At 30.7% G+C, this 27,756-nt stretch overlaps 5 protein-coding genes, 1 long non-coding RNA gene and 1 other non-coding gene across 8 annotated transcripts; 1 reads left to right on the forward strand and 6 right to left on the reverse strand.

Moving 5' to 3' along the window:
* Positions 1–4,704: 4,704 nt before the first annotated feature.
* On the reverse strand, positions 4,705–8,002 carry LOC101255861 (CRIB domain-containing protein RIC11-like). The gene is made up of 5 exons (XM_010319364.4): positions 7,776–8,002; positions 7,059–7,197; positions 6,861–6,958; positions 6,265–6,322; positions 4,705–4,985 (listed from the first exon to the last, which is right to left on the reverse strand). Exons 2-5 carry the CDS (start codon positions 7,105–7,107, stop codon positions 4,762–4,764), a joined length of 429 nt encoding a protein of 142 aa, XP_010317666.1. The 5' UTR covers positions 7,108–7,197; positions 7,776–8,002; the 3' UTR covers positions 4,705–4,761.
* Positions 8,003–10,121: 2,119 nt separating this feature from the next.
* On the reverse strand, positions 10,122–12,050 carry LOC101256161 (uncharacterized). Its single transcript, XM_004234437.5, has 4 exons — positions 11,836–12,050; positions 11,495–11,610; positions 11,275–11,403; positions 10,122–11,201 (listed from the first exon to the last, which is right to left on the reverse strand). Exons 1-4 carry the CDS (start codon positions 11,941–11,943, stop codon positions 10,283–10,285), a joined length of 1,272 nt encoding a protein of 423 aa, XP_004234485.1. The 5' UTR covers positions 11,944–12,050; the 3' UTR covers positions 10,122–10,282.
* A 2,526-nt stretch (positions 12,051–14,576) lies between these two features.
* Positions 14,577–16,358, reverse strand: LOC101256748 (probable dolichyl-diphosphooligosaccharide--protein glycosyltransferase subunit 3B). The gene has a single exon (XM_004234439.5). It carries the CDS (start codon positions 15,857–15,859, stop codon positions 14,837–14,839), a length of 1,023 nt encoding a protein of 340 aa, XP_004234487.1. The 5' UTR covers positions 15,860–16,358; the 3' UTR covers positions 14,577–14,836.
* Positions 16,359–17,714: 1,356 nt separating this feature from the next.
* Positions 17,715–17,794, reverse strand: TRNAL-UAG (transfer RNA leucine (anticodon UAG)). The gene has a single exon. It is a non-coding gene; the product is annotated as a tRNA-Leu (tRNA).
* Positions 17,795–17,881: 87 nt separating this feature from the next.
* On the forward strand, positions 17,882–22,915 carry SLXTH15 (probable xyloglucan endotransglucosylase/hydrolase). The gene is made up of 4 exons (XM_004234438.4): positions 17,882–20,922; positions 21,310–21,410; positions 22,015–22,217; positions 22,321–22,915. The coding sequence occupies exons 1-4, from the start codon at positions 20,742–20,744 to the stop codon at positions 22,721–22,723; spliced, it is 888 nt and encodes a 295-aa protein (XP_004234486.1). The 5' UTR covers positions 17,882–20,741; the 3' UTR covers positions 22,724–22,915.
* Positions 22,743–23,231, reverse strand: LOC112941046 (uncharacterized). Its single transcript, XR_003245883.2, has 2 exons — positions 23,125–23,231; positions 22,743–22,985 (listed from the first exon to the last, which is right to left on the reverse strand). It is a non-coding gene; the product is annotated as an uncharacterized lncRNA (long non-coding RNA).
* A 2,090-nt stretch (positions 23,232–25,321) lies between these two features.
* On the reverse strand, positions 25,322–27,713 carry LOC101257046 (protein translation factor SUI1 homolog 1). 2 transcript variants are annotated; one of them, XM_004234440.5, is made up of 5 exons: positions 27,589–27,713; positions 26,630–26,717; positions 26,007–26,212; positions 25,585–25,638; positions 25,322–25,492 (listed from the first exon to the last, which is right to left on the reverse strand). In XM_004234440.5, the coding sequence occupies exons 2-5, from the start codon at positions 26,664–26,666 to the stop codon at positions 25,448–25,450; spliced, it is 342 nt and encodes a 113-aa protein (XP_004234488.1). In that variant the 5' UTR covers positions 26,667–26,717; positions 27,589–27,713; the 3' UTR covers positions 25,322–25,447. The 2 variants fall into 2 exon arrangements, with proteins under 2 accessions (XP_004234488.1, XP_019068251.1); XM_019212706.2 differs by lacking the exon at positions 27,589–27,713 and adding an exon at positions 27,374–27,490.
* Between the last annotated feature and the right edge of the window lie 43 nt (positions 27,714–27,756).

Genomic DNA, 27,756 nt, shown 5'->3' on the forward strand with positions numbered 1-27,756 from the left:
ATTCAATTCGAGATCGTTATAATTAGGTATAAATTTTGAATTCCAACTTTTTTTTTTTTTTTTTTTTGCCATAGAAGCATAAATTTGGGAGACAACATTGCGGGTTGCTTGGTATAGAGAAAAATATTTTTGATTTTTTTTTATATTTGATTGAATAAACGCTTTGAAAAATATTTTTTAAATCAACTAATTTTACTTAAATTTTTTTAAAAAAAGACTTCTCTTAAAAAGTTGAGGAAAGCATTTAACAAAACTTACCTCCGGCTTCTATTTTTTTTAAAAAATCAATTTTTTTGTTGAAATAAAATAATTTAAAGCTTTTTCTTACAAAAATATTTTCAACTTCCATTTTTAATTTTTTTCACCCACCCTCCCAGCCAGTCCCCCCCTACCCACCACAAAAAAAAATTAAATTTATTTTTAAAAAATATTTCCAATTAATTCAATTTTTTGTTTCTCATCCGACCCCAACCCCCCGGTCAACCTCCCTACCAGCCCATCCCCTCCCTCCAAAAATAATTAAAATTTGTTTTTTAAAAAAAAAATCAATTTTCAGTTTTTGTTTTTCCACCCCATCCCCCACCTTGTCCAAAAAAAAAGTTGCTTTTTCAAAAATATTTCAAATTTTTATTTTTTCACCCCATTTCCTAAACCTCCCCTCTCCCGCCCAATCAGACCCCCGCCCCTCAAAAATTTTTTTATCCCATTTCACCCCTACCCCCTTTTCCCCCTCGTGGGCTCCACCCCCAAATAAATTTAAGTTTATTTGTTAAAAAAATATTGTTAGCGTCAATTCAAAAATTATTTTTTACTCTAGTAAAATTAAAAGATATATTCTCAAAAATATTTTCATTCATAAATCAAACACACAAAAAAAATCGAAAATTATTTTTTACTCATCAACCAAACATGAGAAAATAAGTACAAAGTCTACTTATTTCGAGAAAAACATTTTCCTTCATACCAAACACACCCTGCATGTAAAATAATTTTGTAAAATACCGGTGTGTTTCGTGTTTAATATGAAGAAAAATATTTTCTAATTTTTTTAAAAAAAATTTCTACATTGATCATATCCTCTTCATTCCTTTGTACATTTCATCTCCGTCATACCTTGTAACGTTCATTTCCGCCACCCCCATCCCCACCCCCCACTTCTACCTTCCAATTTGTCTTAGGTTATATATATTACAAATTTGAATAGTTGTATTTCATATCTACTGAACTCAAAAAAATAAGTAAGAAATTCACTTGTTAAAGAAAAGTCGATGCATTTAAGCTACCCTAAGTATGAGCCCAGGAAGGACGGACCTCAAAGTATTATTGGACTCAACCTTAATGATCTACATTCCTACAGAAAATTATTTTCATAACCATAATATTTTAAATCACATGAGAATAACTTTACCGTTTATATTCTCTTTAGAAATTTATCATAAAATATTTTCCTAAATACCAAACACACCAAGTATAGAATGTGGTATAGCTAATAAATAGCATGGTGTCCTATAGAATATTAGATTTCATATTAAAAATAGTAAAAGTAGAAGTAGGTGTGAATTTACAACATTTTAGGTCCAATAAGTGGGAAATATATACAAGTCACCATACAAGTATTAAGCTTGGAATGTGTGACATTAAAATTTGCTTGGCTTCCCAACTGCACAACATATATATATATATATATATATATATATATATATATATATATATATATATATATATATATATATATAATTTCTTAATGGTATTTGTTGAAAATGACCTATCTATATTGTCAAGTCTATTGGTTACTTTAGGAGTATTTAATATGGTCTGAATTTATTTTTTTCATCATGATTCATGTGATTTTCATATTTCATTTGAAATTTTATAATTTGTAGTGATGATGATGTTTTATTTTAGCAAGCAAAATATTTGATTAACTCGTTGGGAAATTAAGAAAAAGTATTTATCGATATCTAATATTTACACTGAATCAACTAAGTGAATATAAAGAATTATATACAGTAGTGTGAATATATAAATATGCCACTCAATAATTATACTTCCTTCCTCCTTTTCAGTTTATTTGTCTTGATTTTTTTTTCATTTAAAAAATAAATATTATTTTGTTACATTCTTGATTCTATCTATTTTTAGTTTAAAAACGACAACATTCAAAAATATCTTTTACTTTCTTAATCTCTATATCAAACTAAAATTGAACGATCAGATTAAAGTAATTAGTACTAGTATATACATTTTTTAGGTTTATGAAACTTTATAATTCAAAATTTTGCATGGTAAATGACGTTGTTCGATCAATTGTTTGGACTAATATATATATTAATTATTTATCATAAATAATAAAAGTTGAGTTTGGCCAAAAAAATATACACTTTTCTTTTTGAAGTTAAACTTTGAAAAATATGCTTGATCATGAAATTGTTTTCATATTCTTCACTCTAAGTTATTCACAAAAATTCAAAAAAAAACCCTAATTTGTATTCATAACCAAATCACAACTCCAATTTTCAAATATATCACTTTTTACTTTGAAAACAAAAACTATTTTTAAAAAGAAATTACAATGAAATATGGCTAAACCTCCAAGTTGTGTTTGGGCTGAACAGAAGCTCACAAGTTTGGGCCTTTTTTTTAGGGCAACTTTCACATATAGCAAACAAAAAATTCATATTTGTATGCTATAGCAAACTTTGCATAATTGCGCTTCATAACAAACATAAAACTGTATAATTCGCTATACATATACAAGTGTATAATTTGCTGGCCTAACAATTGTATAATTCACTGCCTATTTCGCTACAATATTAAGTGTATAGCAAGAAGATATATGTTTTTCTCTCGCTTTATACAAAAACAGAAACACAATATATACACTTCTGTTGTATAAAGCTAGAGAAAATTGTACTTCATTGCAATTGTATAATCCGCAATTGTATAATTCGTTGACCTTTTTCTCTGCAATATTTGAAGTAAAATGTTTGTAAACTGTATTAAGTGTATAACACGAAGATATATATTTTTGCATGTGTATATACAATTTCTCTCGCTTTATACAAAACAGAAACAGAATTATACACTTTTGTGTATAAAGCGAGAGAGGCGAGAGAAAATGGAGAGTGGCGAGCGAGATTTCTGGGAGAGAGACGCTGGCAAATTTTAGCTAACGTTTGCTATGGAGCACAATTAAATCAAACCCTAGCTATTCCATTTATTTTAGGTTATTAGTTTGCTATTATATACAATTTACCCTTTTTTTTACTCTTATGTCCAACCTCAGCCCAAGTCTAAGAGGCCCAAATCTAGCCCAACATATTGATTCTTTTAAAATTATTTATTATTATTATTATTAGTTTTTATTTACTGTATAGTTATTTGTATTGTACTTGAGCCGTTTGATAGCTGATTTGGAAATGAGCTACAGTAGAAATTAAATTCTGCACAAATGATGTTGTATTCGTCCATATTGAACCATTCTCCATTGTAACAATTAAAATCAGTAAATTTTACCAACGGTAAATCATAATATAAAGATAGACTCTAATCAAATTTGACTTTAATTGACAAGTAAACATTCTAATTTTGAGGGTTCAAAATATGAAAAGTACATATACAAGAAAAGTTGAAGAGGTTCAATATCTACAATATATACATAAAAATTAATTTAAACCGTGTATATATAACGTAAATTTTCATCGAAGGGGTAACCTCTGAACCCTTACTAGCTCCGTCCTTATTTAAGAGTGCACATCTAGCCACCTCAACTCATCCCATACTACGTTTCGTGGATACCTAATGCTGACGTTGTTGGGTTTTATTTGCCCTGATTTCTTACCATAAATAGGTTTTCCTTTTCGGAAAAGGTTTTGGATTGACTAAACCTTTTTCTGGTAGGAAAAGGTTAAGAACTCTATAAATAGAGTAATGTTCCTTCTAACTTAATCAGCATTCACAATGTAGTCTTAAAGGGCTTTGAGAGTTTTGGTTAGAGGGAGAATTTGTGGGTCACAAGCATGATACATTTTCACTTGTGTGAACCTCCCATGTATTCCGAGTGAATTGGTTGAGGTTGTTTCTCTATGTATTTTGTACTCTAATATTTATAGTGGATTGTTCATCTCCTTTGTGGATGTAGGTCGATAGACCGAACCACGTTAAATCTTTGTGTCTTTTGGTATATTTCTCGTTGTCTTCTTACTCGTGATCTTTCGAGGTTTGCTTTGCTAGCTTCTGCGTTTACACCTGCTTATTTTCGGTCCTAACAAACGTGATACATAAAATTTAGATATTTCTATATGACCATTTTATAAATTGGAGTGTTCAATTGACACTATAGATACAAGTTGAGGCATCTAAATGTGCATACGTAAATAACTATTAGCATTAGCACAACTAAATGATCCAAACTCCTTACAAGATCCTTCCTTACATTACAACTAAATAAGAAAAATATATAAAACAAAAGAAAAAAAAAGTGAATAGAATAAAGGAACAGAAATTCTAGTATTTTTTAACCTCTCAAAACACCAAGCTTTTTTTTTTAGTACAATTAAATTTTTCACCTTTGTGTTTGAGATCTCTAGCCCCTCCTATTAAATTTCATCTTCCATATTTCTTAAATCAACATTTCTATGTTCCCACCCTCTACATTTTACTTACTTTCTACCCCTCTTCAACTATAATACATGCAAAATGTCATTGTTTTTTTTTTTTGGTGCATTTTGAACTTGACATTTTATTTTTGCTTGCAACACATTAAACCATTTCTAGGGGTGTTGGTGTGTGATTGCCTTCAACAGATTTAGCCTTGTGTTTAGTTGTTCGCGAAGACCTTAACGTGGATGGTGAACTCGATTTTGGAGAGGAAGTTGATTTAGGCTTCCTCCTTTTTTGTTTCTTAGGAGGACTAGTAACATCTGAAGTTTTCATGTCCTTGTGAATGCTAGTTGTTGTTAGTTGCTTCGTCGTCTCACCACAACCTATAATAAAAAGACATGCATACGTTGAAATATAATAAAAGTATACTATAGAGGCAAGTGGTTCAACTGAATTCGTTGCTTTTAACTATGTGTCATAAGAATTATAGTAAAGTGTGTCTTCATGAAAAGTTTAATATAGATTGAGTTGTAGAGTCTTGTGGGTATGAATGTAATAAGTAGGTAGAGAGGAGGTCATAAGCGTCTATATAATAAAATCAATTTTCAATAGGATAAAAAGGGAAAATGTTCAAAAGATAAACATAAAGTAGAATAATCTAATATTCGAATGAATTCAATTTTTGCTGAGACTTAATTTTGAACTCGCCTCTAAAGAAGCAAAAGTAGGTAGTTAATTTGCTCATCTTTTCCCTCAATATCATAGCTTAGCTTCAAAGTGCATATGAAGTTCAAACGTCAAATATACAACCCCTTAAACTCGATAAAAAAATTCATTTAGATATCTAAGCTAATTTTATAATACACAAACAATGCCTATTAAAATAATTTTGTGTTAACATCTCATGGAGTGATATATAAACACTCACTTTTAATTATCTTTCATATCATATATTCAATAACTACAATTCAGTAGAAATATCTAAGTAAAAACTCGAGCAAATTTAAGGGGTTGCATATATTCGGTCTAAGTTTGTAAAATTTTTCTGATTGAAATTTATAACAATAGAAGGCCATACTAATTCATAAAATGACACCACAGATATGTTATGTCCCTTTCTTGGGTCATGAGGCAAAAATCTTTTAAAAAAGAATTCTTTAGTTTTTATGAGACATGCAACAAAACATAGGACAAGCTTACTATTTTTTAATTCTCTTATGATGGAAAATATACATGATCTGAAGTTACAAATAATATGATAAAATAAGGCTAGATTTCTCAATGTTTACTTAATTAATAATTATTATCATAGAAATTTACTATTTTTCTTGATTTCTCATTTTTTTCAACAAAAAAAATTAATTTTTTCAGATAATAACTATTAGTTGAATGACCATCTAATAAAATCAAGCTCCACTAAATAATAAAGGGGTTTCAAGCAAGCGTTTAGTTTCTAGAGGTACGTTGAATGATTTCTTCACATCAATCTAAAATTTTGATTGACAAAATTACTCGATACATGTATTGATGAGAGATAACATGTATTACGTAAAATAATCGAGTGGCCTAAAAACTAATTTTACCACCGTTATATAGTAAAAATGAAAGATCTCTATAGATTTTTGGTGTGCAAAAGGAAAAAGGATGTTAAGCAAGACTAACCTTGAGATTTACCACTAGAAGTTACTGAAAATTCAGGTCCTGCCTTGAATGATTTCATCTTCAATTCAAAAATAAAAAAATGAAAATGTTAGGCATGTGGAAAGCCCTTCATATAAAATAATGAATTGTTGAGATTCAATAAAAGAAAAATACTTAATTACATATGATGTTTACACCAAATTAAACTTTAAAATTACAAAAATAATTAGCTCAATAGTCGAAGCATCGCATGTTCATGCAGACTCTGAGAAAGGGTTGCATCCGAGGAGAATAATAATAACTTATTCTGACACAAGCGTCTGACGACTTTAAGAGTAAATAAAAACAAAAAAAGGTTTACTCAACACATAAAACATCTTGCATTCATGAAGAAATTGGAGAAGGGTCGCAACTCGCACTCAATAACATATGCAGTCTATCCTGATACATGCATTAGTAATTAATTTTATAATTAGATCCATGACCACACAAGACAACTTTAAGAGCTACAAACTAAGGCAATAATATATAACATCTTACATTTTAAAGTTTTATGAAAATATCGAGTTCGAATAAATTTTGGTGAAACTCAAATATGTGAACAAAAGATAACATACCCAAGTAGGTGCACCTCCAGAGGGACCTTCCCAACCAATATGTGCCACATGTTTAACATCAGTTGGACCTCCAATCTCCAACTCCCTCTCCTTAACAACTGTAAATTTAAAAAATCATTTTTTTACACTTTTACCCTCGAATCAAATATAAAGAAAACATGCAATTCCCAAAAAAAAAAAAAGGAAAAAAGATGTTACCAAAAATATTTGAGATATATTTGCAAATCCCCTTCACTTTGATTGCCATTGTATATAATGTAAAAGCCCAAAAGGCCAATAATACTTTGCTCAGAAATGATAGAAGGACCACACCAATGAGAAATATTAATTTCCTTGCCTAAACCAAAAAGCAAAAAATTACAAAATTTATACCCTTTTCAATTTCTAATGTTTTGAGAAAAATTGAACATTAAAAAGGTAAACAAATAGACACATGAAAATTAAGAAAAGTCAATACAATTCAATATACACATAAAGAATAATTTCGACTTTATATATAGAGTGATGCCTTATAATGCCACCTTACTCTGCCCTTGATTTGGGTAGGGATAGAGCTATATGATCAGACGTGGTTCAATTGAATTCTTTTTTTCAAAATATACAATTTAAAGAAAAGGATAAAATAAAATCCTATGTATATGGAAATTGTTGAATTTTTTTGTTACAAGGAATCTTCTAACGTAACAAAAAAAGTAGTTCAAAAATTGCTTTAGCTCATACGTTTAAATTCCAATGATCACATTTTTTGCATTTTTTCCCCCCTCAAATGCATTGGGAGAACGAGAATTCTTGATTGACAACATTAACAATACCTCAATCTCAAACAAATCAGAAATAATATTGATTGACAAAAGAAACAAAATGAAAATGAAAAGATGAAATAGAATTTGAATAACATGATAATTATATTAATACCTTTTCAGATAAATGCACAAGCCATGCAGAAAAAAGAAGGAGAAATATGAAAAAAGTAATAAACTTTTTCTATCTCCTTCTAATTGTAATATTCCCCATTAATGTCTCCTTCAACTATTTTTTTTGTGTATTTATATATGCATGCAAAAAAAATAACATGCATATATGAAAGAACAAATAAATGAGGAAATCAAGAAATTATATATGATATGAGGGCAAAAATACCCAAAAGGACCTTTAATTTGTTTTCTCTTTTTTTTTCTTCTCTCTATTTGTTGTTTGAATGTGGAAATTGTTTTGTTTGGATAATAATCTATAAAAAAAATAAAATTGAAAGATGAAAAATTAGAGAGGAATAGAAATAGATTTTTTAAAAAAAGAAGAAAGAAGAAATAGAAGTAGAGGTGGACAACTACCAATTAAAATTGTCTAAAAAGGTAAGCTTGATACTTGAGAGGTTAGCTTACAAAGAACATGGACATTGACACACAAAATACACATTATTTTATAGTACAAGTTGTAATTTTTATTTTATTTTTTCCATAATAATGGTGGTGTTTGGAGACTAATTTTGTTGCACTACAAAAAAAATTTAATAATTATATATATATATATATATATATATATATATATATATTCTTTGTGGTTTTGATATATGTTATTTTCTTTGTTCCAATTGATTAGGTATCATGCTTTATAGTACTTCTTACTCAGTTTCTAAATATGTATTTTATTTTTAAAAACTTAAAATTTTAATATCCAAAATTTATGAACAAAATTAAGACATTTATTTCTCAAAATTTGATTTGTGGCACATCAATTGAGACAACAAAAGTATTTTACTTATTTCATTTTATATGACATCAATTCTTTTTTTGTTTTTTTCCTTAAAAAAATTGTCATTTCTATAATTAGAAGCAATTTAGTTTTAAAAATTCTAAAAAAAATATATATAGTGAAAATTAGAAAGAAATTACGAAACACTTTTGTTACCTATTACTCACTTTGTCTCAATATATCTAAAACTCTTTCCTTTTAGTCTCTTTTCAAAAAATAAAATAATATATTTTTATATTTACTGACAATTAAATTTTAAAATGTTCATATTATCTTAATAAAATGATTTATAGCAATATAAATATTTGTGACTTATTTAAAACATGAGTTTCAAAAGGAGGTTTTTTCTTATTAAAATTTTATATCAAATGAAATAACATCGTATAAATTGAAACATAATTAAAGAGAACTTTTGTCCCTACAAAATACAAAGGTTGGTGATACATAAATTAAATACGTAATTATTAACTTATGTTTTGACCTTTAAGGAAATAAATAATTTCGGATAATGCATAAGTACCCCTCAACCTATGTCCGAAATCTCAGAGACACACTCATACTATACTAAGGTCCTATTACCTCCTGAACTTATTTTATTAATAATTTTTTTACCCTTTTTCAGCTTACGTGACACTATCTTGCGGGCCAACGCTGGTTGACTTTTTTTTCCCCCAAGATTATGCAGGATTATACACAAAAGATCCTTTTTTGGCTCTTTCTTTAGCTAATGCCACGTAAGCCGAAAAGGGATAGAAAATTACTTATAAAATAAGTCCAAAGGAATAATAAATTCTTAGTATAATATAAGTTTCTCTGAGATTTCGGGCATAGGTTGAAAGATACTTGTGCATTTTTTTTCAAATAATTTTTATATAATAATTGTCAACCTCAGAAATTGTTTCTCTTTTGTTTGAAGAACACTTGCACCATTAAACTTCAATTATTAGGAGATAATATTGAGAAAAGTCCACTCTAATGTTACTTAAATTATTATGGGCAAGTTATTATTATTTGTTGGCTATTATTTTGATGGACTACATATCAAATTAAAGTCAAGTGTAAAGACTATTTCCAAGTCCAAAAAGTCTTTGTATACCTAATTTAATTACTCTGTTATTTTAAATTAGCTGTATATTTCTATGCAATGTTTCATTATCCTAAGAGTGCAGTCAGCTAAGTATATGTACAAGTATTGCATATTCATTAAATAATTTACTTGGCAATTATTAAATTTAGTCTCAGCAATTTTTTTTATTTTCTCTAATCTAGTATTCGACGTTTAGTATCTGATTTTTTTGATAACTTAATATGTTTTAAATTTTTACTTTAAAGGTAAGACACTCTCTATTAAATTTGATTACGTTCCTAACGTTAGTGATGATTTTTTAATCTTTTCCATTATGTAATCAAGTATCTTTTACATGAAGATAATCAATCCGATTATTGTGTTCGAGTTCTATATCATTTTCTATCTATTCCTTCTCTGAGCTCTAATTATGAAAGAGGTAATCGAGAAACCACTAATTTTATTACGAGATAATTCATTATATTTATCGAGAAGTAATCTTTAAAACTATTGGATAGTCGAATATGGAATAACAATACAAACTTAACATAAAGCACATATACCTCCCCCTATCGGGAGCGTGCTACCTGCTCGACGAAATGCCTCAGTAAGATGAAACACCGGTAGCTTGCCCTGTATGTCTCAAATAGCTCCCGATAGTCCCTATTACAATCGGCTTTTCATCTTTGAGCTCTTCTACTATCAATGCTCCTAAAATTGGTCGATCAATAAGCCCTACGCATCTCTCTGAAGGTGAATTTCCGACTGAACCAACACTGTTTTTAGAATTTGGCGTATCGTCTTGAGAACATTCAACTAACCAGCTTGAGAGACTAGCATCATTCTCTCCGCGCTTCAAATTAGGCTCTTCTTTTGCACGATTACGCGTGGTACTAAAATCAAGAAGATTCATATCAATGTTCTCCTTCTCCTCTTGTTGATTCAATAGTGATGGAGGCGTTGTAATGCTAGTGTCTTTCAATAGACATGGATTTCGAATTGGATTCAGCACTGGTGATCTATGTTGCTCAGACTCTTCAAAACTGTTGTCACATTCGTGTCGAAAATGCACTACTTCTTGAGGTTCCGATACTTTTTTGAAACGTCTGAGCAACATAGGTTTCAATGGACTGTTGACCTCCTCCTTGTCGCACATGATTTCGGGGATGGGATTATTTCCATTCCGAGTGGAGTTGTCTATGGAGAGTGAAAACAATGACTCGTAAGACGACTCTTCACGATTCGATTCATTTCCATCACCATTGTTGTTAGCTTCATCTTCGAGATCAATATCTTCGAATTCATCATTGCTGTTTCTGCAACAATGATATCGATGATTCTGAGGATAAGATATATAGCTTGACACACTTGAATTTGAAACCTCTTCCACTTCTTCTTCTTCTTCTCCGTTATGTTTCTGCAAATTGCTCAGATACTGCGAGCAATTTGCAGAAACTTGATTTGATAATAAGCCCTCATCATTTTTGCTGTTTTTATTCGACTCTTCTTCTTCCTCCTCGACCCTGTTTTTCGAAGAATTTGAGTGAACGAAAACAACAGACAAAATTGAATATTTTTTTTTAAAAAAAAACTTACTTGGATTCTTCAAACAGGTTAATGGAGTTCACAATCTTGTGTCGAGCTTCTTTTTTAGCATCAATGGCGTCTACATAAGCTTCGCCATTCTCATCGAACTCGAGCAAATTCTCTCTGCTAATTATATCCCTGTTTTTTTTTAAAACAGATTTGAGATAACCAAAAAAAAAACACAAAATTGCATCTTTTTCGTTTTGAAAAATTAAATAAAAAATCGTACTTTGATTCTTCGATGAGGTTTATGGATTTCACAATCTTGTCGTGGTGATTAACTTCTTCTTTCGTACCATTAATGGCTACAATATCTTCACCTTTTTCGCGAGTCTCGAGCAAATCCTTTAGAAAATAACACAAGAAGCTAATCAAACTCAAAATTCAAAGTAAAAGGGTCGTTTTAGTTAAAGTCAAAGTGAGCACGCGAGTGTGCGCCTAAGACCTTTCCCTTCGGTCAACTGAATCTCCTTATCGGATTTTTAGTTATTTACTAGAAGAATAATATGATTGTGTCTAAGGCCTTCCTCTCGATCAACTGAATAATAAATAGTGATTATTACGACGTACCTGGAGAGCTTGAGGAGAGATACTATTGATCTTGTTACTACATGACTTTTTTGTGATGATTTTCTTGTGATTGGAATTAGTACGAAAACAACATGTAAAACACTTCATTTTTTTTCTTTATGATTGGGTTCTTCAATGGAAAAAAATTATGAATATGATGATGATTAATGGGAAATTGTGATAAAAAGAAGAAAAAAACAGGGGAAAAGATGGAGTATTTTTGGGGGACACAACGGTTTGAAAAGAAAGTTACCGTTGGTTTTGTCAGTTAGCACTGAGTTTTTGATAAATTATAAGCACACTTGTCTTCTAATGATTTTGTGGTTATCTAGTACTCCCATACTCAGTCTCAAAATAAATGTCATTTTAACAATATAAAATGTTATTTTGATTTTTCAAGTTTTATGTTTGAATAATTAGGTAAATTATTGATTTTTCAAGTTTTATGTTTGAATAATTAGGTAAATGAGTTTTCTATTTGAGCTATTATTGTTATTTATCAAAATACGTATTAAATGTCAATTGTTCTTTTTTTCTATTTGAAATATCACTATATTCAGGTGGTAAAATAGAACAATTTATAGTTGGTGTGTGATTTGATAAATAATTGGATAGTTCAGGAATAAAACTTGAAAAAAGTTAATTAAGTCATTTGTGTTTGTATAAAATGAGAGAGACAAACCAAAGAATGACGACCAAGATTCAAGGGAGAGAGACGAATGACAAAAAGTTTGTTGTGAATTAAAATTAAATGACCATATGTATTGGAAGTCAATAAGTCCCCTTCTTTTTTTTATTCTTTTTTGCTTAAAAACACTTTCTAACATTCTTCGTCTGTCCAAATCAGCTTATATGTACCTCAACTAATTTCACGAGATAATTACTACCTCGGGCAGTTGGTAACTTGAAAGACTCAGATTATGAATTTGAGCAATCTTACAAGCCCATTCAAAGATTGAAACCACTTCCAGCATCTAATACAGTCATCATAGATGTGAAACAACTAAAAGGATAGCTCAGTGCACAAACCACACGGTTCACCCAGGATCGCCCAAAAAGGTAGGTGAGGCAGCTTATCCTGATGTAAGAAATTGTGGCTGATTTCATAACTCAAACTCGTGGTCACACGGAAACAACTTTGTTGTTGATCTAGCACAACCCTACCCCCCACCCCCAAATAATGCGAATAGAGGGGTATCAGTTGCAACTCCAGAAGGAAATCCTGGAGAAATTGGCAATCAAAAGCATACACAGAGGCTGAGATGTTGCTTTGAGCGTTTTTGACTCACTCAAGATGGCTGTTAGGAATAAACTTAAATATGCTAAACACAGACCACCATTCTTCTCTATCCCTTCCGTCGTCTAGCAGTGGAAGTAACTCAATTGTTTTGAAAAATCATGAAATGAATAACTGACTCAAATGATCCAAGAGTTTAGCATGATCACTGAGAGAGGATTACATGTTAGTTACACTCTTTCAGTCCACATATTAAAATTCTCCTCTTTCAAAGACTTGATTTCACATCCTAGTTACTAGAAAAATTACATCTCTCTCTAAATCTCTTTCTTATGCTTGATACTGTGAATCTGAAGCTTCGACAATATGTTGAAAAGCAGATGACCAATAGGATTGTTTTCCTTCTGTCGGGCAAAAATTAGATTCCCAGTCACATTATATCTCACTCTAAAACTCTTTTAACTCTTCAAGTTGTCTAACAAGTGTTTATCCTCCCCCTTCTAAAGAAATTTGATCCTTTGTTCTCCAAAGCTCACCTTGTCTAACCAGTTAATGCACTACTATTCACCTTCATACACATAATAGCAGCAGAGTGACAGCGTACTTGAACCTTATGCACCAATATGTTGACCCCCATGAAGTCTAGAATCATTAGCTGCAGTTATGCAACATACTAAACCACCAAAAATCGTACTACCATCATGTTCAAGCAGACCAAATCTTTGGTCTACAGCCATATCAATTGAGTTGGGATATCATAACTTACTTGCAGCTAACATACAACTCAGATACAGTATTAGACATTGAGTATTTACTCTCAGTTTATTGATGCATTGTCAATTTTTCACCAAATAGAACTCGACTAATATCGAAGATAATCATGGTACTAAGAAGTAATGTGGATGAGGTAGGTTTTAAGCCATTACTCCACTATTTCTAAACCTCCTTATCATCGTCGTCATAGGAAGTGTATGTGGTCCAACTATCTCATCAACAGAATCTTGATGAACCTCTTGAGCAACATTACCTTAAAAGCCAATTTAAGACTATATGGGATATTACAAGCGGGATGTAATGGCCGGGTTCGACAGAATTGTGGTTTGACACAATAACTAACCTCATCTGACCATGCTTTTTTGTCCACAAAAGCTCATAGAAGACGTAAAAGATGATCCTAGTGAGTGCTAATCAGTGATCAACAGCGTTTCAACTTATTAACCTATAAAGCTTTAACTATTTCACTACTGAGCTAGCTGCTTTTTCATCCTATCTTATAACCAACAAACTGTTGTTTCAGCTTTGAAACTAGTCAATAATAGCCCCTTCTCCACTTAAACACAAGACTTGGTCTATTCGAGCTCATGATGTGCGCCTAGCCATCAATCACACATCCCAAACTGTATTACCTTTGCCATTGAACTTTGCACCAAAGTTCGGGTAGACTAATTCCTCATGATATATAAACATAGAAAAATGCAGGAATTCAAAACTTGACAAACAAAACTGATAACCAAAACAGAGAGACTGATACAAAATACGTGCAAATGTTAAGTGCAATTTGTACATAATCCCTTTTCAAAGCTTCAATCAAAACATAAGTGCTCCATATAAATCACAGAACCTATCCATCTCGAAAAAAGCTAAAACTTTTGCGTCAACTACTTAGGTTCGAAATTAAGCTAGCTGACAAGTAGTGTAAGCTGTTACACATCTCTTACCTAATGATAGAAGCCATATCATTCAACCGGTAATACTACATTGCTATCACTTCCAACTTGAAGGCCAATAAGCATGAATACCGTACCCAGTCTTCCAGTTATCGAGCTGAATCACCTTCTTAACAGCCCAGAACGAAACGAACAACGCAAAAAGCATCACCACCCTCTGCACAGTCCTACTCTTTAGACGAACGAGAACATTAGTCATAAAAGCCAACAACAATCCAACAATCGTGTACAAAAACCCAACCGCGAATCCTTCAGCTCCCAATTGCATCCCTGATCCTTGATAAAAGAAAACCAACTTCCCTGGATCCTCTCTATCCATCATAAACATAGGCATTTTCCTAATTATATTATGCATTGCACCTGAAACACTGAAAAAGTAAACGAATATTGATCCCGCCATCCATACATGCTTATCGTGCAAAAGGGTACCTCCAGCAAGTACCCTTTTCACCAAAAAAGGACTCAAAACCAACCCTGCAGCAATAATAACGGCCATCTGCTTCTTCGAAATCATCGGTGGTCGATGAATAGGACCTACAGTAAGCTTAGTCTTCGCTTCAACAAATTCAGCCATTGATTCAGCAAGCCTGGCAAGATCAGACCCATCCATTTGAATCGAATCTTTTTTCATATCAGTAGCTGAAGGTGGGACTAAACGTAAATGGGGTAATGAATTAACCCCAAATAGCGCAAATGAAGCTTGTGAGTCACCAAATTCGATAGTAAAATAGAAGATCTTGTTGTTTCCTGGGTTATTAGCGAGGAAAGAGGAGGATAAAAGGGAGAACTCATTTTTTAGAGTAGGTAGTGAAAGTTCGGGTTTTGAATGGAGTTGTTTAGCGTCAAAGAAGATGAGAAATGAAAAGGATCGTGGGGATTTAGCCGAGAGGATTCGACGGAGAAGATGATCGGAGAGATGGATAACTCCGGTGGGAGATTGAGATCGGAGGTTGATTAGCTCCGGTAGAAGGTCCTCATGGGAGGAAGATGAAAAGGAGTGGTTGATGGGTACGAGGACTAGGAGAATGGCGATAAGGGTTAGGGTTTTGGAGATCGCCATTGTAGCCTGCGAAGATTTAGGAGATTTGGTTGCAGAGGAAAAAGGGATATTTTATTTTTTATTTTTTGTAAGAAGGGAGAAGACTCGAGTCCACTGATGGACTTCGGGTCGGGTCGGATCTCTATCTGACTAGGATGGTTTGTGGTGTCACGGTAACTAATAGATTGGTGACACGTAAGAGGGTGGATCCTGAAACCATCACAGGAAAGGAAAAAACTAAATCAAATATATCTTACACGGCACAAATTTAAATTAGATAGGTCAAATATGACAAATATTTCATAGATGATTTCGTTAAAGTATCAGAACCGGTAAATTTTAAATATGTATTTTGGTATGAATCAAACTTCCTGTTTGTTATTTTGACGTATCAGAAGGTGATGTGTGATAGCAGGGGCAGACCCATGCTATATGGAGGGAGTGCATGCTTTTTCGAGAGAAGGTCCCCTCCTTCAATATTATAATTGGTTCGACTAGGCCAAATCATGAGTAAATAGAAAAAAAAAATGTGCACATGCTTATTTCTGAAAAAAACATATGTAATATATATATATATATATATATATTATTATTTTGAAAAATTGGTAGAAATTAAAATATACTTAACAGTGTATCCATAGAACACATAAAAGTGTGCTTGTGCAATTGGTAGAAGCTAGAAATATCACCCTCTAGACTAGATTCAGATCCCACTTTAAGCCTCTTTTTATTGTTTTTATTTTAAGTTTAACTTAGACCACATATATAATTATGTTTATATGGGTGCACCAAAAGTTTTCAAATCTTGTGTTCGCCTCTGTGTGATAGTCAAAGTTTAGTTAGATTCAATTCAGCGTGGAGAACATTAGGCATAGCATGGGACATACCCGATAAGTTTTTTTTTTTTTTTGTCCTTAGGAAATTTGAAATAACGTTGTAGGCTCGTCTAGCTCCAAAATGGCGAGGTTGGGAGCGTGTGTGCGGTCAATCACAATTAAAAAAATATATATATTCGTATAATCAAATGTATCATTTGATCATTATAAATCTTACGCGACACAAATTTGAATTAGATGGATCAATAGTGACAAATACTACATAGTCGATTTCGTAAAAATATCAAAACGGTAATAGAATATTAATATATATCTTATATGGATCGAAAATCATGTTTGATATTTTGACGTATCAAAAGGGAAGGTGTGATAGTAAAAGTCTAATTTGATTTGATTCAACGAGGAGAACATCATGCATAGCCCTAGGTCATACTCGACAAGTTTTTTTTTTGGTTCTTTGGAGATTCGAAACAACGTTGTAGACTCATCTAAAACCAAAATTTTTGGCGAGGTCGGGAGCGTGTATGCGACCGATTGTGCTCTTATACTTCAATTTAGATATAAATTGTTATTCTAAGTCCTTAATTTAGACGTAAACAATCTTAAAAATATCGCTTATGTGCAAATCACCTAATCTAATCTATAGTAGTTGGCCTAACATAGTGAGCCGCTTGGCTAAAAATAATTATATTCATTAATCAAATATACAAAAATATAGACTAATTATATATAAAAATATGTATATATTTATATACAAAAGTATACGTTTTCTGAATATTATTTCTTAATGTTACCTACTTAAGTTAACTCAATTTCATACTGCTTTTGAATTGTTATAGGTATCATCCACCAAAAAAGGCTAAGAAGCCCAATTCTGATGTAGAGATCACAAAAGCTAACAAAGCCCAAATGATCCATGGATGAAGTAAAATTGATCGCTATTTTACGTAAATCATTACTGAAGTGAATTTAAAGTTTAAAAATTTCGAGTGTCTTGTTGATTTGAAAATTAACGCACGCAACATTTTGTGTAAAAAAATTGACAGCTGTGGGATTTGAACCCACGCCCTTTCGGACCAGAGCCTAAATCTGGCGCCTTAGACCACTCGGCCAAACTGTCACATATTTATATTTTTTATTCTTATCAATATTAACTCAAGTTCCAAAAAGTTCTAAATTAATCCACCACAGTTTTTAATGCTCTTTTATTTTTTGTTTCCTCAGCTAGTGCCTAGTATTTATACTGATGTTCGATTAAATTCAAATTTGCAAGCAGTAGATTATTTATAGAGTGAACATTTTTTATAAGTTCTTTTCTACTTCTAAAAATTCAAACACAAAACATCTAATTATAAACTAAAAAATCGCAACTATAGGCAACTCAAATAATAAAGTTGGGAAAAAAGAAAAGTCAAAGTAACAAAATAAAGTAATAACTCAACTTAATTCACATAACTTGGCAATTCTTTAGTCAATGCCAGTAACTTAATTATCATAATCAATTGTTATCAAAATATAAAAGTGGCTAAGCAATTTACATCTAAGAAATAGTAAGTGCATATGTTTTCCCAGACAATGCATTACTGTCTCAAAACTGTACAACTGTTGAACCTCACATGGGGGCATTTGCATAGGAATGATTCATTTTTATGTCTTTATATTGTGTATCAGTAGCGGAATCAAAATTTTTATAAAAAAAAATTAAATATAAAAATGTAAACGCACAATTTTTTTATTTTTTAAAAAGGGTTAAGCCTTTATTATATATGTACATCAAAATTAATATTAACTTTATATATACACGAATTATATATTATGTAATAAAATCTAGAGAAAAATATACACTAATTAATCATAATTAAATGAAAATGTATACACTAAAATAACATGAGTACTGATTCATCTGAACTTATTAACTTTAAGTTCAAATCTCATTAATATGTTAAAAAATTATTCTCAATTCAACAAATCAAATACGTTTACGATAAAATTTCAAACATAACATAAATTCGTAAAATTTAAATTTTGAATCAGCGAAAAACACAGGTTGTTGTAACATAGAGTTAATGGAAGCATGAGCATGTCGGTCATCTTTATTCCTAGCAACCAAAAATTATAAAATTTCTCTGCTTTTAATGATAAAATAAAAGATTTAAAAAACTTAAAAGTAAGTTTGTTCTGTAATTATAGAGATCCAAAGCAGTAAAGTCAAATGATTAATATAAATATCCCGCTTAATTTATCTTACTGGCCCCAATACTTGTTCCACTTGTGTTTTTTTTTCCTTTTACTAAAAACTAAAATAAATTGTGGGGTCAAATATTATTTTTTTGGTTTTCCACTAGTGACTTTGATTATGTATGGAGCAAATGAATTAAGAAATTTCATTTAGTTAGAGTTTAATTAGTTTGAGATCGATAGTCTGTTTAGTCAAATTTTTTAAAAAATTAAAAGTTTCTTTTTGAAAAAAAATATTTTTTGAGTTATTTGGTCAAGCTTTTAGAGAAATATGAGTTGAATCGTATTAGAAATTGTTTTTTTTCCAGAAATTAAAAAAAAGAGTTTTTTTCCGAATCAATTTTAGAACATTGACCAAGCAAAAAGTATTAATGTACTACTATTTCAATATTTTCAAAAGTATTTTTGTTTTTTAAATTGATTAACTAAACACAAAATGTTGTTTACCAGATTTACTTCTTCTAATAAGAAACACTTTTCAAAATTAAGAAGATTTTAAGCAACACATTACTACACCTCCACTAAACACCTATAGTAATGATAAATGACTCATTTCGCTCCGACTTCTTTTTATATTTTCGAAAAAACTTAATTTAACTGTAATTTGTATTCGTTATTTACACTAAAAATTATAATGAGACAATAAATAGTTTTATTTTTAATTATAAATTTCACATTTGAATCCTGAAACTGAATTATTTTTTATAAGTTTCGAAAGAAACATTTTGATAACATAAGTATGAGATAAATCAAATTTCAAAACGAATATCGATCTTCGGTTAGAGCAAAAGGGTTGTATTGTTATTATTGGAGCAACAAACAAATCAATTAGTGTATTATAGAGGACCAATCAAAAGAGCAAAATCCAGTTGTCAAATTTAACTAGTTTTTTCTATTATTTATAAGACAAATCAAATAGAGTCATGTTCACATATGCAGGCATATTAGACCCCACTCACGTTTTTCTTTAACAAAAATTCAGTGAAGTTCATGGGGGCATTATGGTCATTTCCACCTCACTCATCTTTCTGTCAATTGCTTTCTCCAGCTTGTCGGTCGTTTGGATTATATGTAATCGTGGGATAAATCCCTAAATTGCCCTTCTAAAAATTTAAACTTATATTTGCCTCTTTATAATGAACTATTAACTTTTGTAAAACAGAACAGCTATGTGTAACGTGTTTTTTGAGACATCTTCATTAAATCACGTAATAATATATTTTATATTGGCTAAATACTGTATGAAAACAAGTTTTTTCCGTAGTTGAACGTCATTTTAATTTTTCTTTCGTGCCCTTTGCTTTGGTTATCAAATTGTTTGTTGTCGCCACTACTTCTTGTTTCATTATTTATATATCTGATTTGATATGTTTTACTTAATTTAGGATTTATGATAAATAATCTTTTTAATGATAAAATTATGTATATTTTATCTTTTTTTAAATTCTATTTATAAAATTAAATCAAATATATTATTGAAAAAACTATTATTCTCAAAATAGGTGAACATAACTTTTTGGACAAACTTCAATGTCTCCTACTAAAAGGAGAGGATTTTTTTTATTTTTTTATTTATATACTAAGGTTAAAGTAGTATAAACACTAGAAACAATACAAAAGCAACAAACATGGAAAAAAAAAATTCATTTCCATTTTTGCCCTTGACATGACCAAAACTAGTGATCAATGATCTGTACTTCCTTTATTTTATTTTATTTATTTATATTTCTTCTCTAAAAGGATTCAAACTTATTAAGAAGCTTCACTTCTCAAGTTCCTCTTGTGACGTTTTTAATTCCATTTATTTTTTTTAAAATTTTGGGGAGAAAATGGCTTCTCCTATAGCTTATTTTCTTGTACTTAGTGCAATAATTGTTGTACTTTTTTCATCAACACAAGCTGAAGTACAAGGTTCATTTGATGACAATTTTAGTAAAAGTTGTCCAGAAACTCATTTCAAGACTTCTGAAGATGGACAGATCTGGTATTTATCATTGGACAAAAAAGCAGGTAATTATAATTCAATAATTTAGTGTTTTTTTTAATACTACTTTGATAAATAAAAAAATTAAAAAATTTGAATCTTTTATGTTTTGACGAAAAATGTTCAACTGATCACCTTTCGATCTACGTAACATTGTTGAGTTTCTCTTTATTTGGGTGATTGAAATTCAAGAATTCAATGTTTTTTTCAATATATACAAATTTTCATTGTTTTTTTTACATTTGACTCGTTATGTTATGAGAAAGGTGTTCAATTAATCGCATCCTTATAGTGGTGATTAAAATTCAAGAATTTAATGTTCTATTTTTAATATATACCAATTGACATTTGCATCTTTTATTTTACTTATTTTTGCAAATATTGGTTGATTTTTTAATTTTTTTTTTATGTAGGATGTGGATTTATGACCAAACAGAAATATAGATTTGGGTGGTTTAGCATGAAGTTGAAATTGGTGGGAGGTGACTCTGCTGGTGTTGTGACAGCTTACTATGTAAGTTGCAATTTTTTTCATACATAATATTAAAAATGATAGATCGATGTATAAAATATTTCACGTTCAGATATAATTTTAAAAGTGTAATGCGTATAATTTATTTCAAAGCAAATATTAGTGATTGATTTTCAATGCTCAAATTTCATGACTTATTAGTCACTCAGAAATTACTTTTTTAATTGCTTCGACATCCCTCTAAAAAAAGAATTTTTACATTACTATAGTAATTACTAAATTACTTTGTTTTCTAGATTACTAATCTCACATTTTATAAACAACTTTGAACATGTATCAACTCTAGCAATCCAACACATAATGTAAATAATTTTTTGATTTTACTTGTGCGATTAGTCATATTGTAATATGTTTAATGGAATTTTTAACAGTCTTTCTATCTTTATAAGTAGGGGTAAAAATCTACGTACACATCACTTTTTCCATATTCTATTTGCAAGATTACATTAAGTATGTTATCATAGGCAGTCTATCTACCTGCACAAGGTAGGAAAAAGTATGCGTACACACTTTTTGATCTCCAGATTGTACTTATACTGAGTATATTATTATTGTTAAACTATATGGATTTTTGAATGAATTGTAGATGTGCACAGAAGATGGAGCAGGACCAACAAGAGATGAATTAGATTTTGAGTTCTTGGGGAATAGGACAGGTGAACCTTATCTTATTCAAACAAATGTGTACAAGAATGGAACTGGTAATCGTGAGATGAGACATGTTTTATGGTTTGACCCCACTGAGGATTTTCACACCTACTCAGTTCTTTGGAATACTCACCAAATTGTGTAAGTACCTATTAATTTTCATTATATTAAATTACGATGAACGAACGAGATTCTTTCACGTTTAATAAGAGTTTGCGTCAAAAATGTTGTCAAACATGTACAGGTTTTTCGTGGATAAGGTACCAATAAGAGTGTACAAAAACGCGAATTACACAAACAATTTCTTCCCAAATGAGAAGCCAATGTACTTATTTTCAAGTATATGGAATGCAGATGATTGGGCTACAAGAGGTGGTTTAGAGAAAACAAATTGGAAAAATCAACCATTTGTTTCATCATACAAAGATTTTAGTGTGGATGGTTGTCAATGGGAAGATCCATATCCATCTTGTGTTTCAACAACAACACAAAATTGGTGGGATCAATATGATTCATGGCATTTATCAAGTGATCAAAAATTGGATTATGCTTGGGTACAAAGAAATCTTGTCATTTATGATTATTGTCAAGATACTGAAAGATTTCCAAAAAAACCTGAGGAGTGTTGGTTAAATCCATGGGAATAATTAAATAATTCAACTTAGGTTAAAAAAAATATATATTATGAGAGGGATTAAGGAGTATTTTGATTATTTTATTTTTGATGTTGAGTTATTACTCGAGTATATATATATATATATATATATGCTTGTATGATTTGTCATGCCTATTGTATTATTGAATTTATGAAGAAGTTAAGAAACCTCTTGCCAAGCAAATTGTACATACTGATTATCAAAGCTTCTTCATCTTCACTGAATTCAGTTTCAACTTTAGTCAATATTTTTCCTGAAATTTAAACAAACATTTTAACATACGTGAAAATTTATATAACTAATCTCAACTTACTCATGGATAAAATATACAAAACAATTAAACATAGAAAATAAAATCAAATTAAAACAAAGAATTAGAAGTAAATAAATACCTTTAAAATCAGCACAAAAATAATCAGAGGAAGAATTTTTTTCTGAAGAATCTGCCATATAAAAAATTGGGGAAAAAAAACTAAAACTACTAGAGAATGAGAGTACCATTTATTTATATAGCTATACTCAACTTTAAATAATAAGTTTAGGCTACGTATAGGAGCAAACCCCTTTGAAAATGAGTCTTGCAATACACAAATTGTATCTAATTGTATCGTACACCCTGGTGGGAAATTAAAAAAACATGTCAGACTACGTATAGTCATATTTAAAACTTATCGCATTCGTGTTTTTTTTTCGTATTATGTAATTCTTTTTATTTTTTTACAATAAAGTTATTGAATTTAGTTGAATCCATAAACTATAGTCCAACTCCAACCCTACTTAAAATAATTAAGTAAAACAGCACATTTATTTAGGAGAAGAAGGCGCTGACTGTTGAATGGTAGGTGATGAAGGAGATTAAGGGGTTGTTAGGTTTCTTTATTTGGAAATAAGTAAAAAATTAATTCGAAATTTGATAGATAATAGATTGACGTTCAACATTTTTATTATCTAAATATAATTTATTTATAACAGAGAAAAGACATGAATTTCTTCCTAAATTAGCACTGAAAAGTCAATTATACACTTTAACTGTCATAATTACTCACCTTAATTACTTCAAAGTAAATTTAATACCATCTTGATATGTGCAATACCACTCTCAGCGTATGTTGTGTATTACACTCGGTGCCACATTAGCACTACGTCAGTGCCATATAAGAAATTGTATTATTTTTTTTACTTTCTTTTCTTTGTTACTTATTATTTATTTTATTAATTAATTCTACACTAATTAATTTTTAGTCAATTATTAAAATTCTCTAATAATTATGTCTTCTTCATGGCAAAATGGTAAAGAAAAAACTTTTAGCAATTGTTATCAACAAAATTACCCAAAATCTGGAGTTTAATCATGGAGTTGAAGCGTTCTTCTACTCCAAAATGTACCCACAAGAAGGTTAATTCAATTTCTTCCATTGATTGGTCATGAAAAATGAGCTTCCATTGTTGTTTGTTGCAGTTTGTTATTGTAAATATTTTTTCAGATCTGGACAAATATTCTTTGTTCTTTTTCCATGTTTTTCATGGAGGTTTCTTAAAAAATCAAGATTGTAGAAAATTAATTTTCTTCTCATTTTCAATCTATCACCCAAAATTTTACTCCAACAATTGAAACCTCTCAAAATTTTACTCCATTTTGAAGTAATTTGTTTTTTTTGTTATTTGTTTATTTTAAGTTTAACGAGGTGTGAAAAAGATGAGGATTGTGGGGAATGAAGAAGAAGAGATGTGGGGTGGTTTTTTTACTTTTGTCTCATTTGATGCACATAATTTTTTTTAATTATTATTATTTTTTCATGTCAGCTTTAAAGGGTAAATAAATTCACTTTTAAATAGCAGAGGTGTGTAATAGGTTGCCATAATAGTTTAAGCGTGTAATTGACTTTTCGATACAAGTTTAAGGGGGAATCTATGCTTTTTTTCCTTTATGATATGATGTCTATATTTTGATTAATCAAACATTGAAAAAGTTAGCAAATATTTTCCTCCCCATCAGACACACCCTAGTTTACCTCACAAGTTTCAAAAGTCGTTTTTTAAATTACGATTTATGTTCCTTCCTTTTCTTCTTTTCTTGCTCGTCATTCCAACAAATTTAGGTGTGTTAGGTTTCAAAAAGAATGTCCCTTTCTTTTTATGACAGTTTCTTAATTTTAGTTTTCCACCTGACATATTTTAAGATCATAAGATTAAAAACAACCTTCATTATTCTCTTGAACTCTATATCTTATGTTGCTCAAACTCTTCAAAAATATCAACAAATGTGTGTCAGATTCTCCAACTTTTTTGCAAACACCAACATGACTACAACATCAGAAGTGAAGAGTCTGCACGGCACAACCAAGTCACAACCAACCAAACAAATTGAAACGGACGAAATAGTTAATACATTAAGCACCAACAAGAAGCTCATGAAATAAGCAAATGTATATTGATCGTATAAGTAAACTATATACAAAATGACAAATACTATAATGTTCATCCAAAATAGAATATAATGATCTTGTAAACTTTTGGGCTGATTCTCCATCTCCATTGGGGATTCACCATACAACTTTTGATATATACTGATCATCAACAAGCTACTAGTATACCAAGCTTCTGCCATATATATATTGAAGAAAAACGTTGCTCGTAGCGCGCTTGATGTAATGTAAACAAACAGTGAATGTTGCAATCACAAAATGTGCATCAATCCCCTCTCTTTGATTGTGTTTAGAAACCATGAATCTTGATGTTATCCTTCTTCACAATGCCAGCCTAAAAATCACAAAAAATACGCGAAATCAACGTACATTTTTTAGATTATGTATATTGGATTTCGAGGAACAGGTAGAGGATGTGAATTAAACCTGTATGAGAAAGGTTGACACGTTCTTCCGCTGATCGCCCTGAAGCTGGATAACCTGCGTGAAATGAAAACAATCAGTAGAGAACAAACAAGCTAGAAATCGTTCATCCAAGGGCGCGTGTGTATGTGTTAAGAAATTCACTTAATAAGTACAAGTTGTGTTAGAATCCTAAACTTATACTCATAAAGTTCAAATCCTGAAATCCTGGTTTCGCCTCTGAGGCTCTTTGGTCAAGTGAAGAACTCGTTTATATTTGGTCATAGGTTTGTCCAAAGAACGATAGTTGCCTTACACTAAACTTCTTTGTTCCTCAGTAGCTCAGAGACGAAAGAATAGCATTCATTTATGTGAAAAAAGAATGACGTCTACCATAAGTCCTTTGTTCCAATGAGGAGAAAGATAGAATCGAATAAGGTATTCACCTGTCCGAGTTCTGGATCTTGCACAACGGTACCATTGCAACAGAACTCTTTCTTGAGGTCCTTGAGAATCTTGTTGTAGCTGAATTCTTTCTTCAGGCCTTGAACGGTGGTCAGACTTTTCCTTCCATTTCTCTGCTGAACGCGGATATGCACATACTCCTTCGCACCAGCGCCTGAGTTCTGAGCATTTGCATCAGCGAACGGATCTGTCCACACCATACAAGCCACAAAGACAGTGTTGTTATTGCAATCAGTAATTAGTCTAAAACAGAGAAATAAACGGTTTTCGTCTTAGAATATTGGAGAAAGGGAGGATTGTATAGACTAGCACAACTAAATTACATCAGCAACATATTACAATCAATTTGTCTGTCTTTACTTTTGCTTTTTTTTTAGTCTGTTTCACTCTTTCCCAACTTTTTCATATGACATGTTAAAGATAACAAGATTTAAGGACGTATGTTTTACATTCACAAGATTCAAAAGTCTCCTTTTTTTACTACGATCAAATCAAAACCAGAAAAACAGATTGAAACAGAGGGAGTACAACATAGCTGCAGAAGCAATGAGCAACAACTGTTGTCTACGAAAGCCACTGATAACGAAGAAAAGATACAACGTACCAAAGGTGGTAGGGACTTGGATATCGAGCTCAGACATGAACCTAGCTTTCAGAAGCACGACGAACAAACCTTGAATGCAAAATTCCAGCTGAAACGGAAAACAAATGAATGTAATTTCACTTGCAAACTCATGGATATACAAACAGAATAACAGACTAATATTAACGCGAAAAAAAAGACAGAAAAGGTTCAGTTATTTGATGATTGCCTGTTTAGTTCATCGATTTCATTGCTCATTGCTCATTCTAATTAAGCACATTTAACCTTAAGGAACAAAAGCATGCAATTCGACTACAAGAGTTCTCATATTCTAGTCCTGGAAATGAAAAAAAGAATCTTGTTGGAAGCGCTCTCATAAATGGACCCCACAATGTCCAAGTACGGTTAGTCAGATTCCAATGCAGGTATCAAACACTAAGAGTGAAAGATTTAAAAAGAAAAAAGTCTATACAATAACCAAAATAGCAATTCAGGGTCTGCATGAAACAAAAAAATAAAAATGATCACAAATAAAAAGAACTAAACTGAGTTTGTTAATAATGCTCTTAAAGTATTACATTAAAAAATAGTTTTTCTTTCTCAATTTTTTTTTTTAAATTCCCGTCCAATGTCCGGTATCCAGATTGACTAATCCAATTTCGTGGCGCATAGGTTACATAACATTAAAGAATAGCTGAAAAAACACAATCTTGATTGAAAAATTAAAGAGCATTTTTTTTTTGGCTCTCATTTTGTGTCCTTTACCTATATTGTTCCCGAACTAATCTGAATTCGTGCCACATAGGACCCATACAATTAAAGAACAGATGAAAAAAAGAAGAAGGAAAAAACATAATCTTGATTGAAAAATAAAAGAATATTTTTTTTGATATCTGACGACTAATCTGAATTCACTCTCATAACATTAAAGAAAAAACACAATCTTAATTTTAAAAAGTTGGAAATAGAGAAAAATTTACCTAACCAAAACAAGAAACAGAGATAGGGGTGGGTGGTGAAGAGATGAAACTGGAAATCTTGAGAATTTTTAATTTATAATTTTTGTAAATTGTATGAAAATGTAGGGGGAAAAAAATGAAACGTGAGTATATATATAGAGAGAAAATGTTTATATAGAAAAAAGAAAA

This window comes from Solanum lycopersicum, chromosome 3 (genome assembly GCF_036512215.1).
Source record: "Solanum lycopersicum chromosome 3, SLM_r2.1".
In the NCBI taxonomy this organism is placed as follows: Eukaryota; Viridiplantae; Streptophyta; class Magnoliopsida; order Solanales; family Solanaceae; genus Solanum; species Solanum lycopersicum.

Bases quoted from the DNA above. Each gene is read 5' to 3' on its own strand.
- LOC101255861 (XM_010319364.4), bottom strand. From the start codon at position 7,107: ATGGCAATCAAAGTGAAGGGGATTTGCAAATATATCTCAAATATTTTT. The intron at 6,959-7,058 runs GTAACATCTTTT...TTAAATTTACAG, and splicing joins ATATATCTCAAATATTTTTG to TTGTTAAGGAGAGGGAGTTG. The intron at 6,323-6,860 runs GTATGTTATCTT...TTTGAATTGAAG, and splicing joins CTGGAGGTGCACCTACTTGG to ATGAAATCATTCAAGGCAGG.
- LOC101256161 (XM_004234437.5), bottom strand. From the start codon at position 11,943: ATGAAGTGTTTTACATGTTGTTTTCGTACTAATTCCAATCACAAGAAA. The intron at 11,404-11,494 runs GTACGATTTTTT...AAAAAAAAACAG, and splicing joins AACCTCATCGAAGAATCAAA to GGATATAATTAGCAGAGAGA. The intron at 11,202-11,274 runs GTAAGTTTTTTT...TTCGAAAAACAG, and splicing joins AACCTGTTTGAAGAATCCAA to GGTCGAGGAGGAAGAAGAAG.
- LOC101256748 (XM_004234439.5), bottom strand. From the start codon at position 15,859: ATGGCGATCTCCAAAACCCTAACCCTTATCGCCATTCTCCTAGTCCTC.
- SLXTH15 (XM_004234438.4), top strand. From the start codon at position 20,742: ATGGCTTCTCCTATAGCTTATTTTCTTGTACTTAGTGCAATAATTGTT. The intron at 20,923-21,309 runs GTAATTATAATT...TTTTTTATGTAG, and splicing joins ATCATTGGACAAAAAAGCAG to GATGTGGATTTATGACCAAA. The intron at 22,218-22,320 runs GTAAGTACCTAT...AAACATGTACAG, and splicing joins TGGAATACTCACCAAATTGT to GTTTTTCGTGGATAAGGTAC.
- LOC101257046 (XM_004234440.5), bottom strand. From the start codon at position 26,666: ATGTCTGAGCTCGATATCCAAGTCCCTACCACCTTTG. The intron at 26,213-26,629 runs GTACGTTGTATC...TGGTGTGGACAG, and splicing joins CCAAGTCCCTACCACCTTTG to ATCCGTTCGCTGATGCAAAT. The intron at 25,493-25,584 runs GTTTAATTCACA...TGTGATTTTTAG, and splicing joins TGTCAACCTTTCTCATACAG to GCTGGCATTGTGAAGAAGGA.